This window comes from Triticum aestivum, chromosome 5A, assembly GCF_018294505.1.
Source record: "Triticum aestivum cultivar Chinese Spring chromosome 5A, IWGSC CS RefSeq v2.1, whole genome shotgun sequence".
Lineage (NCBI taxonomy): Eukaryota > Viridiplantae > Streptophyta > Magnoliopsida > Poales > Poaceae > Triticum > Triticum aestivum.
In genome coordinates this window covers 534930295-534942691 of record NC_057806.1, presented here as the reverse complement: position 1 = coordinate 534942691, position 12397 = coordinate 534930295, and the positions used below count along the sequence as shown (strand labels likewise).

Below are 12397 nucleotides of genomic sequence, written 5' to 3'. Positions count from 1 at the left end.
AAAAAGGTGGAGAAATAAAAAAACTCTGTACCTCAAGTAGTCCGCGCCTCCTCAGTGTCCACGAACACAACAATTGTGCGGTGGCTAGGAGCTCGTCGCGCTGGGGAAGCGACGTGGTATCGAATTCCCGCTCACCCCAATTTTTCCTTCTAATTTTTCTATTCTTTGTATGTGCTGATGACCAGACTGCTAATTTTTCTATTCTTTATATGTGCATAATGTGCATATGGGCCGGGCCGATTACTCCAGACGTTTGAGCGAGAGAACAATCCGTGTCGCTTAATGCGAGATATAGCTCCCATGGTCAAATAGGATATTTCCCTCTTAGATAGAGCTCATCTATGCGGGCCGTGAAACTCCGAACAAGAGATGTGGCCGAGGCAGAAAATACGGAGTGGTGGGCTGTGAGCCTGAATGGCTTCGTGCCCAGCCGCCATTATTAGGCCTCCTGCAATCTTGTCTCGAAAAAGGAAAAGATTAGGCCTCCTGCAATCTGGAGTTGTGAAGGCGGCGGGATGATCTACCGGAGCTGGTCGCTGCTCTCGTCGACGGTGGCGATCTGGGGCGGTGCCGCCGCCGCAGGGCTCGCCGTCGTCTCCCTCTCTGGCGGCAAGGTGCCTTCTCTCGCCATCTCCTCGTTGGGCATAAACTGTAGGGATCCGTCCGTACCCAATCTAGGCGACGCTTCACTGTCAATTTATTGTTGAGATCTTTATGTTTTCATCCGAATCGTCCGTTCTTGATTGAATTCGGCGCCAACGTAGAGCGACCCATCCATGGTCCTATTGGGATTCCTCCGCCCCGAACGGAAACGGAGGCTTCGCGCGTGTTGGCCCCAAGCACGGACTAAATGGTTAGCCGTTGTGATAGCACCAGGTAGTAAGATGTCAGGTAGAAAGGGAGTCGATGTAACTAGTATAAAACGATTTTGTGTTTTCCAATGGCATATCATCCGACATGGAATCATTCAGTGCAGAATTTAGAATAGCTGGAACGAGAGGCTCTTTTCAAAGTCGAGGACCCAGTTGATAAAACTGAAGAAATGTTGAAGTTTTCCTGCAAGCGTACCATTAGTTCAAGGGTCGAGTTGATAAAACTGAAGAAATGTTGAAGTTTTCCTGCAAGCGTAGCATTAGTTGAGTAATATGCGACTTGATTGCACAATCAGCGACAGATCAAGAGTGTAGAGGAACCTATGTCATCATGTTTTTTTATCATAATCGTTCCCTCGAATTAACCTTTTATATGTGATTCTTTTGGCTCTTAGATGCTTTGGTATTAATTTTCAATGAGTATGAACCTACCAGACTCTGCCTACACGGATCACGGAATGGACATTTTTGCGCGTGTTGCTGGGGGGTTAATAACTAACAATCTTTGCATGATATTATGGCGCAAATCAGTTGGTCTTTCTCATAAGAGTTGGCCAAAAGTTGATAATCTGCTGGCCTTGTCCATATGGACTTCGAATGTCGAGTTGAATGCCTTTGTATTGCATTCTTATCTCCGACAAGTATATAAGCATAACTTTGGATGTCTTGTAGATGTAGAACACACACAAGCTTTACTCCTTGTTAGGTTCTTTCCATGCTTATTATTGGAGCTCTTTTAGTGCTATATGGAGTTGACTAGGATCCACATACAGACAGTTTATATGGATTCGAAACAGAGAAATGGTAGGATATCGTTAATTTTAAAATGATGGGCCAATGAAGGAGAGGCATCCTGGTATAATGCTTCTGCCTCTCCCTGGCAAATGCCACATTCCACCCAAAACTATGAACCGGGTGTGAGCTTTTATATCACCCTTTTTTTTTCCTTTACATATTGGATGAAAGTGGAGGCGCATTTGTTTCTCCTTCGAAAGCTAAGCATATGCTTCAACCCTTCTTTTTTTTTACTTAATCTCTTATCATTACCTTTTTGGGCCTTAAACATTTATACGTTTTTATTGTGCATGGTAAGATTTGCAGATAGCTAAAAGGTTCAATTCTGAGGTTCTAAAATTATTGTTCATTAGACTCATTACCCAAAAAAAGTAAAAGTAATGTTCATTTTGTCTGAGTTGTAGAGATGGTATGTACTGGGATGATAGAACCTGATTGAGAAGTTTGCTTAGGTAAATAGCAGAGGTGGTGCACTAAGAAATTTGTTTGGTATGTTGTTGTTGCGGGATTGGGGCTATGGTTACAGGGACATCATCACTTTTGTGTTACTTCCCTTAATGGACCTTTTTATGTATAGTATATTTTTGGCCCTTAGATATACCCATCAGGTAAATCTTCTGTTCACTGTGATATAAACTTCAGATAATCGTCAGGGAATGGGTCTCAGAAATGAAAATTTGCTAATGATAACTTCATATAATCTTCAGGTAGTATTGCTAAGTCAGCTTCTTGCACCATCCTATAACTGACACATGCTAAATTGCACCCAAAGTTGAAAATTGGACTGAGTTGTACCTGTACATCATCTTCTTTGGCCCTTAAAAATCTACTATTTGCCAGTCCAAAAGTAGGATGGGTAAAGTAAACCTTGGATGAAAGTGAAGGGAACCAATTATGTGTTTTTCTTTTCTCCTGTCAAAGCAAAGCCATACACTTCCGCCATTTGTTTTTATTTAATTACATCTGCTAACACTTTTTTTACCCTTATAAACATGCTTATACATTGTTTGATTGTGCACGATGACTCTGTGAGCTTTGAGGATTAGCCAAAAAGTTCCTCTGGTGATGGTTCTACAAAAGAAGGTTCATTATGTGTGAGTTGTAAAGATGCTAGCAGTAGCACAGCACAGCACAAGGAAGATGGAGACTGGTTGAGAGGTATATTTAGGTAAATAACCGAGATGACGCACTGAGGAATTTTTTGGGTAGGATGCGTTGTCATTCTGAGGTTGGGGGTACGCTTCCAGACGAATGGACCCATGATTACTTTACTCGGATGAATCCTGGAATGCAACCGGTAGTGTTAGTATATTATGGTCATGTTCTGCTAGGCAACATCAACATTAACTTTGCTGTCAAGCCTTTCCTGTTAGGTTATCAATGCGTTCCTTGTGGTTGACAGGGACACTTGAACCAGATTCGAAATGCAAGCTTTAGTTAATGGACCACATGTCCACATGTAGTGTGTTAGTTAGTTTACTGTTCTGATAGTTAATCGTGGTGTCTCACACGCTGAACCAATTGGAAGGATAACAATCGCACCTGCTATATATGTTCTGATAGTTAACTGGTTTGGTGGGTCTTCTAGAATGGCCAATTTAAAAAGGCTAGCAATCGCACATGCTATATATGTTCTCGTTCCACCTTTGGTCGAATTTTTCTCGTATACGCAGTTATCGTTGATCTCCGTGCTTCCCCTTCCTGTACTGACCATCCGCTCCAATCTCGCAGGAAAAGTTTCAGGACTACCTGTGCCGCGAAGGCGATAGGCTGAGGCGGCAGGACAGGGCCACCATGGCCAGCGCCAACTGATGGACCATGAAAGAAAGCGCCGCGGAGACGAAGAAACGAGCATTTCATCATATATCCGCATCCGTGAAGGCGTCGTCTTGGTCCAATAATCCTTGTTTGCCGTGCTTTAAACATGGTGTGGTCTGGTGTCCTCATCGAATCCAATAGTCTTTGCTCGACATGATGTGGAACTTGGTACGGCCTGATGAGCTTCGCTTTCCGGCTTGCCAAGTGGCTCGAAACGTTGTCTTCGCAACAATTTTTTTGTCCTTGTCAGCGAACAATCTTTGTCCCATTTTGGATTTGATCACTGTTTCGGATATGTGTGAATAATAAACACCGTGGGATCCAGTTGAAATCCACTTGGCTGTTTGGATACTGGGCAGTGATGTTTTTATTTCTGGAGAGCTTCAGTATCTTTTTTGGGATTTATAAACTCAAACTCTTGGTATACAGTACTCCCTCCGTTCTAAAATAAATGACTCAAAATTAGTATAAAGTTGAGTCATCTATTTTAAAATAAAGGGAGTAATAATTACACACATCCCAACAGGCCCCAACAACCATATCAAGAAAGGGAAAACAAACAGGCCCTGCTAACATTTTAAAATCCGCCTGGAATTGGTCGGAACTTGCCGCCTCAGGCTCAGAGACGACCCCAGCAGCCAAGACTTCATATTCTTCTAGGAGTACCAGAATCTAACCGCATCGTCTGCATCTGAATCTGATTTGTTTGTTGCGTTGCGAATCATTGCCGTGATCTTTGTGAACAGGTCTCGCTTGCGGCGGAGGATAAGCAAGCACGGCCTTTTTAGAATGATTACTAATCTAATCTACTAGTCGTTGGATCCATGCATGCATCCCACGGTGGCACGCTCCCATCTGATCTGGCCGTGGACCTGGCCGGGTCTTCGCCGTGCGGCCGACGCGACGGAGCGTCAAGTCGCCGGGATCCATCCATCGCCGGTGCTCATCCAAAGATCCATGATGTATTTTTTTGTTAATAAAATAAAGCTGTTGACAGAGGCCTTTTCGAAAAGAAAAGCCATTGATAGCTCTGAATGGATCCGGATCGGGCGCCAATTTGCTCCTGCCCGGTTGCTTGGCCAGGGGTACAAACCAAACCCTGCCTGGTTGCAGTGGGAATACTACTGCTGAATACACACGAGAGAATTTCTATCATTATCCTACTCCTGCCCGCGCTCCACGCCAAGGTATATACTACGTATATCCAAAAGATAATGTGCTCCGTCGATCGATCACCTGTCCGCATCGTACAAATCTCTTGTGGAGTTGAAACTGCTTCGTGCCACGAGGATTCACTGTGTGGAGACCGGCCGGGTTCACTTATCTTGGAGCATCTGCGAGGACAAAAAAAAACTGCAAGGACTTGACTTTTCGGCTTTTATTGTAAAAAAAATATATGCAAACCGGCCAGGTTCACTTAATCTTGAGCAGTACTCCACCAAGACTGCCTCCGTTCCATAATATAGTGCATACCAGAAGGCTTGGACGCGCTTTGCACCGTTGTTGCTGTTGTTTATTTTTTTTAAATACTCATTCTGTTTTAAAATATAAGGTGCATTGCTTTTTTTGAAAAGTCAAACCTTTAAGTTGGATCAAATTTGTAGCGGAAATATATCAAAATTCATAATATCAAACCGGTAATAATTAGATTCATCATGAAATGAATTTCCATAGTTTATTGTTTCGTATTCATCACCAAAAAATTAGCCATGGACATGTGTGCGTGAAAGCTTGCTATCCATGTGCCAAAACCATGAGTTGGTCGCGAGATCTTATAGGTTTCACCTCTAGCCTGCCCCAATTTGTTTCGGACTAAAGGCTTTGTTGTTGTTATTGTGGATGTCACTATTTTTTTGCTCTGAACTTGGTCCAAGTTTAAGAAATTTGACTTTCCAAAAACTAATACCCCTTTATCTTTTGGAAATGATGGGATATTTAGTTCCGCCAGTGGGGAAGATGATTGAGTGTTTTCTCTACTATCTAAAAGAAACGCAAGGTTCCGTTTCCCATCTTACGTCGCTCGGCATCGTCGTCCCTCGTCGCTCGTCCCGCGCAGCCGCACATGGGCCAAGCCCCACAAAGCCCACATCTCTCACGTCACACAACAAACACACTATGTAGGGTTCCAACCCCACCCGCCCCTCTGGTCCTCGGCCGCCGATCGCCATCCTCGGCACCACCTCGCGCTCGCGCTCGCCCACGCGTGCTCCTCCACCGATCGCTGCAGCCCGCCGCCCCGACGACCTCATCTGCGGCCCTCCCGGACGCGGACCAAGGACTCAACTGCGCAGCCGCAATGGACCCTCACATCGGCCAGATCCGAGCACCTTCGGCGCCACCTTCACATGTCTCCGGCACCTCCACGAGAACTACTGGTTCCGCCTGCTGGGTCATGTCCCCGCCGTGGGTGTCGTTCTCCATGTTGTCCCGGTTTGGTCGGCCGCATGGGAAGAGGAAGAGGAAGGAGAGGGCAACACAGCCCAAACTCACAGCGGACCGCCTCTCCAATGACGACGTGGGCTTCTACCTCCCCCTTATTTGTTCTTAGCGTGATTTCATTCTTCAGCATCTGAAGTAGTAGACCATTTAATTAATTGTTTCCGATAGGCTAGCTCATATGTTCTGATCAAAAGTGGTTTCACATGTTTGTTCATTGATTGGGAAATGATATTGTTTTTTCATGAAGCATCACAAGAAGGTTGATTCTTCTCCGTATGTTCAAATCAATTGTTGATTGATTAGCCAAGGTTGATTTGGGTCGTCCATGTCTGCAAGTGTTCAATTGCAACCTTAAAACCAGTCACAAAGTTGATTTGGTCCATGTACTGACTTAATATTTTTTTCAGGTTTAGGTTATTGAGATTGTACATCAATATGATATTTCTATACATGTTGATTTGTTCAGTTGTTTACAAGTATAAGAGGTGCAGAGCACAGGATTTGGAGGTACGGAGTTTATGATACAGTGACGTATTTTGTTTTGGTACTGAACATCGAATTGTGTCTTTTCTATTTATGAACTCTTTGGATATGTTCTTTACTGGGCGGATCTGTGCACTGCCGAGACCTCAGTCTATCCACTGTAGGTCATGCCTTTTGACAGTTGTTGATATATTTTTCTCCATGCCCGTTTTGTTGATCAAATTTCTGATTTTATATTTAGGTAGGAGTATTTTATGAACTTACTCTTCTCCATGGCGCGTCCATGAGGTCAGAAATTTCATGCTCCAAATGTGTTTGGCGAGCAGAAGGTTATTTGGTGATTGCTTTTGTCAACTGCCGGTTATGAGATTTGTGTGCATCATGGTTTGTCGATTCACATAGTGCAGGTAGTAGCCATTTATTATAGAACATGCTTCGCGATGGAAGAGAAAGTAATTTGTATGTGTGTATTATTTTTATTCCCGCGTAAAAGGTTTAGCTGTAAACAACAATTTTTTCAAGGTGGGATACCATAAAGTGGATGGTTATTCATTTACTTTTAATTCAGTTTAGAGAGCAATGTTAGGTGTCATACTTCACCGCCGACCATGACAGTCCTCCCACCGCTCCCTCCCGGGCACCACACCGAGGCACACGCCGAGGCAACCTCCACCGCTGTCGAGGGGCACGCATGTGTCAGAGGCACTTGGGAATCTGAGGCGTGAGACATGAGAGGCGGTTCGGGGCCTCCAGACATCCACCGGGGTTGACTAGATGATAGGTGATGACTGGAAGACGAGGTGTTGATGGAGGACCTGGTGAATCATGAAGCGGATTGACGAGTTCACTGACGCGCAGGTATGACTGCTTTACGCATTTTCAGAGGTTTGATGCACGGGCTGCAATGGTTTAATAAATTGAATCTTCTATCATTCTAACATTTGGTAGACGATGAGGCAGGTCAAATAGATTATTCTCACACGGCACACATAATAAATTTTCAGAACCTTTTGTCCGGTCAATGTTATGACTAGAGTAGTTCATCTAACTTTTTTCATACGGCCTTAACCAGTTTCAGAGGTTGCGGCGCAAGCATGTGGAAACATATGCAGTTGATGAAAAGGCTAATCTTATTTCACATGTTTTTGTGCCTTTTACCACTGCAAATTTGTGTCCAATTTGTTCAGTCTAGCTATACCAATTTGTTTATGCAATTAACTATAAGATTGTCTGGTATTGAGGGTCCTTTATATATATTTAGATGTCCCAGCCAGTTCATACTTGCATTACAAAGGTGAGCGTGTGATATTTGTGATGTTTTTTACACTAATTGAATGCAAGTAAGGTGTGCTCTTCTCCTTTTCAATTGCTCTTATCTATTTAGATGTCCCAGCCAGTTCACAGTTATATTACAAAGGTGTGCGTGTGATATTTGTTTTATTTTTTTACACATATTGAATGCAAGTAAGGTGTGTTCTCCTTCTTATTGAACAAATGAAATTCACACTTGGATGGAAGGATTTGTGATGTGCTTAGATCTATGATAAGATTCAGCAATAAGCGGTTTTTTTTTGTAAAAATACATATTATGATTTGGTTAGTTTATCCGCACACCCACATGCATAGAAGTTAAGTCTGTTCTTTTTCTTCGCGTAATTGTGTTAAGAACAGAGAAAACATAACTTTGTATACTGATAGCTGCACAACATAATACAAGTACTTGTTGCTTGAGTATTATTGACATTCCTCCTCTCTGACGTTGTCTCCATCATGACGCTCTGGACGACAGGTGCCTGAGATGGTCCCATCAGTATATATGCAGCGAAAGTATTTGCAGAAGTAGTGGCATGTTTCAGTAAAGGCGGTCGACAATTTGGCTTTTATTCCATTGGTAATAGAAGCGTGCACAAATGCGAGCAAGGCTGGGTCACCTGGGTGTCATTCTGTAGTTTAGACTGTCTTATAAAGTGCTAACCTGCCATAATACAAAGCGCTAGGTAAAAGGTTGCTCCTATACTCATCTCATACATTCATTTGATCAGCTTAACCCCAAGTGATCAGTTCTAATTTTCTTTCTACACCGGCTACGGTAATATTGATATATATGTATAGTTTTTTTTTTGAAGTAATACTGCTGATATGATTTTCCCTTCTTTTTATGCTTTTAGGTATTTGTATGATTGATCAGAACATGGAGCAGCAAAAGAGAGGAGAGAGAGGAGAGAGAGGAGCTACCACGGTGGCCAGGTAAGTCGAAGATGTAGTGGAATGAGATAGAATAAGCGTGCACTCCACAAGCTTACCACGCCATGCTATTTGGGATAAGTCACATAGCATAATTAGGATACGAGATACAACAAAATATTTGAGGGATTGCAAGGTGCTATAGGACTCAAACATCAATGGCGCTGATCATTTCAAACTTAGGCTTTATGATCAAATGGCAAGCATAGGGAGCTCTCATCATGGGAATCATATCTGAAGCGGCGTGAGGCAATGTGTTTAATCTCCATATCTCTACATCGCTACAGGATATTCACATAATGGAGGGATTGCTGAAGAATGGTGAGCCAATCTTTCGCTGCTGGTGTCAATGATGTCCAATTTATGAGTTCTCTTTCCAGAAACAAAGAAATTCAGATGAGTATTGAATTCATTGCAGACATACAAGATGCATCAGCTGACACAAAATTCATTTTGTAGCAGCTTGCAAGTGACTCAAGGTTTGGCAATAAAAATATAGGGCACACAATATTGATCAATGCCTTTATTCATATGGTCCTGTAGCAACGCACGGGCATTGTCCTAGTTATATATAAAATGGTGATGTGATAGGCCTTTCGTGGTGTGGTTCTGTGTTATCCGCTAACTAGCGTATATTTATTTCGGAAAATTTCTGCGTCGGTACTCTATTGATGATACAATATCACATGATGACACTTCTTCTTTCTAGGTGGTGGGAGGGTGCACGGAATTGGTGTGTTTTTATAGGCCGAATGCTGATGATTGATTTGAAAAATCGTTGGCTCGGTCAAAATCGTATACCAAATCTATACTTGAATACCTCAATTGCATGAAAGAGTTTCAAAATTAGAGAACATATGAAATTAAAAGAGATGAATGAGAGAGCTCCTTGGGACAATGTTGACCCAATCAAAATCGGGTGACCCAATTCTAAATTCAACACCTCAATTAGTTGTAAATCCTTAAAAATTAGAAAGCATGATGTATAGTATTAAATAATTGAATGAAAGCGTTGAGAAATTGTTGGCCAAAGTTTGCAAATTTTGACTTCTAAAATCTATACGCAATACATTATGGAGTTGAGGGAGTGGTTATTTGCTTTGCGAAAAAAAAGAATAAAAGAAGAAATGGAGCTAAATATTGATGGAAAAATGGACAGCGAACAATATATGTGTAAGTAAACCACGGAAAGGTGTGATGTGCTATATGGAGTATCAATTAAAATGCTACTCCCTCCATTTTAAAACAAATGACTTAATTTTATACTAACTTTGGTGCGTAGATTGAGCGTGCAGAACCAGTGAACCAAATGGCCCTAATCAAACACCGAGCTCTATCTCTCTCTCTAGCTAGCTAGCTAGATGGTCCCAGCATTTTGCTCTGGTCTCATTTTCCTTTCTGGTCCTTCGTGTCCACCGATGAGTCAGACGCATGACTTGCTTGCTACTAGAAGCCAGTCCATGGGCATCGCGTGGTGAAACGCAGGCTTCACATGTCCCAACAAAACCGGAGGCCAATGGAAGATGTCGACCCACTTGATAGGCGTCACACGCAACGGAAAACACGCGGTGGTTCCATCCGTGCGACCCCGATGGCCCGATCAATCTGATAAGAGTGAAGTCTGTTTTGAACCTTAAGATTGTAAAGCACGACGCAAATAAACCCTCACGATTTAAATCCCTGAAGTTGGTACCCTATACTTCTTGATCCCGGTCAATCTAAACCCTAGAGTAATCCTATACTTGTTTGGAAGGACAATCCCGACCGGGTTCGGTTATTTCTCTCACTTACCACGCGGACCTACATGTTATAATATATCTTTTTCCTCAATCTCCTCTTCTCTCTCCTAGCGTTCATATTCTTCCTGGATACTGGATAGCATGTACGGCGAGCACGGCCGGGCCAGCGCGTGGAGCTGCGCATGTAGAATGTTGGGACCCGAGCTCGACTGTGCCCTAGAAACCTTTCATGTGGCGCACCCGTTGATTTTTTTAAGAGATCTCTGACCTGCGGCTTCACGCCTTCACCTCGGCGCGAGCATGACGAACACGATAGATGCCGTCACCTCCCAGCTTGTGGTCGCTTATGCGTCCCTCCTTTGTCTGCGTCGGTTGCACGCGGCCTCCCCTCCGACCTCCGTCCGCCTCGCCCCACCCCCCGCCGCGGTGCGCGGCTCTCGCCCAGCGCGCCCAGAGCGAGCAAAGGTGCAGCTACACGGACATGGCGTCGTCCTGCTCCAGCAGCAGCATGCGAGTCAGTCGGTCCAAATCATGAATCTTGTTCGTGATGCGCGCATCAGGGCCGTCCTCGAGTACGCCGGGCGCGTTGGCCTCGCCGGCGACTTGGACGAGCTGGACTTGCTAGTACTCCTATGCTGTCGGCGCACACTACGTCTTGGGTGCATGCGTTGCTTGTTTGTTTTCAGCAAAGAATCGATCAAGGCAGGGGCGGCTTACGTCGTGTACGTGCGCATCTTGCTTGGACATAATCAAGGATCGAGCTAGCTTCAGATTGTGTACGAGCTCCACGTTCCGTATTCCTCCGGCCGTCATCCTCGATGCTGCAGGGATCGTGGCCCACAACTCGAGTAGGACTAGGGGCCCACCATAGAGCCAGCCGTTGTCGTAGCCGACTAGCCGTGGCGAATGGGAGCTCGCTGGCGAGGCCACGGACGCTGGCAACATGACATCTTAGGACCTCGTCTTCCCTCAACCCGTACAAAGCCTTGAATGATTCTGCTCACACACGTATACAAATCACTTCTCCAGTTCTCCTGGAACAAACGGGTAGTTGATGGCTACACGACGAGCATTGGCTGCTGAGAGAGATACAGATTGGGAGATGGAAGAAGAATATGACATATGGACCCGGGTGGTCATTGACTGTGGAGAGTGATCTCGGCCGGGATCGTTATTTTCCTGGTGCACCAAACGGAGTCAAGGTTTAAATTGACCGGGATTGAGTAGTTGTTAGGAGCTAGGGTTCGGGCTCCTCTAGATCGTAGGTGGTAGGGAAAGGAGGGAGCGGGGCGTGGGCTAGAGCGCGGCGGCCGGCGGCGAGGCGCCGTCCTTGCGGCTGGGTGGCGGCGGCGCAGGAGAGAGAGAGGGCTAGGGTTTAGGGTTCCGGCTCCTCTAGGAGCCGGGCAATAGAATAGTCTTATTGCTTAATCCTCAAAATAGTCTTACAACTTGTATATATAATCATAATCTGAAAATAAACTAAGATAACTTGGGCCTTAAGCCTGCCCAGTGGGCACCCGGCGGCCATAGACCTGGCCGGTCATAACATCTCTCCCCGCCTGCGCAAACAGTTCGTCCTCGAGCTGAAAGTCGGGGTAGTGCTAGCGGAACTCCTCGCGTTGCTCCCAAGTAGCATCCTCCTCTGGTAGTCCAGCCCACCGAATCAACACGTACCAGGAGCCTCGACGCAGCTGAGCCTTCAGCGCCTTCTCTGGTGCAGGAAGGAGACGCCCGTCTGCGAGCGGCGGAAGCGCCGGTGGTGCCACGGGTGGATCGCCGTGGAAAGGCTTGAGCAGCCCGACATGGAAGACATCATGGATCCGTGCACCTGCCGGAAGCTGAAGACGTACGCCACTTTGCCAATGCGTTCCAGGATAGCAAAGGGACCGGCATAGCGAGGACCGAGCTTCTTCCTCGCGCGGGGGTCCAACGACTGCGTAGAGCGATGAAGTAGACGCAGCCAGACCCAATCACCCACCGCGAACTCCGCCTCACGATGGTGGCCAT

The 12397-nt window shown here is 45.1% G+C and overlaps 1 protein-coding gene across 1 annotated transcript; it reads left to right on the top strand.

Annotated features, from left to right (window-relative positions):
• Positions 1–381: 381 nt before the first annotated feature.
• Positions 382–3855, top strand: LOC123107516 (succinate dehydrogenase subunit 8A, mitochondrial). The gene is made up of 2 exons (XM_044529498.1): positions 382–614; positions 3399–3855. The coding sequence occupies exons 1-2, from the start codon at positions 516–518 to the stop codon at positions 3477–3479; spliced, it is 180 nt and encodes a 59-aa protein (XP_044385433.1). The 5' UTR covers positions 382–515; the 3' UTR covers positions 3480–3855.
• The last annotated feature ends 8542 nt before the right edge of the window (positions 3856–12397 follow it).

Coding starts and splice junctions, on each gene's coding strand:
- LOC123107516 (XM_044529498.1), top strand. CDS start 516: ATGATCTACCGGAGCTGGTCGCTGCTCTCGTCGACGGTGGCGATCTGG. Junction 615..3,398: donor TCTCCCTCTCTGGCGGCAAG/GTGCCTTCTCTC, acceptor CCAATCTCGCAG/GAAAAGTTTCAGGACTACCT.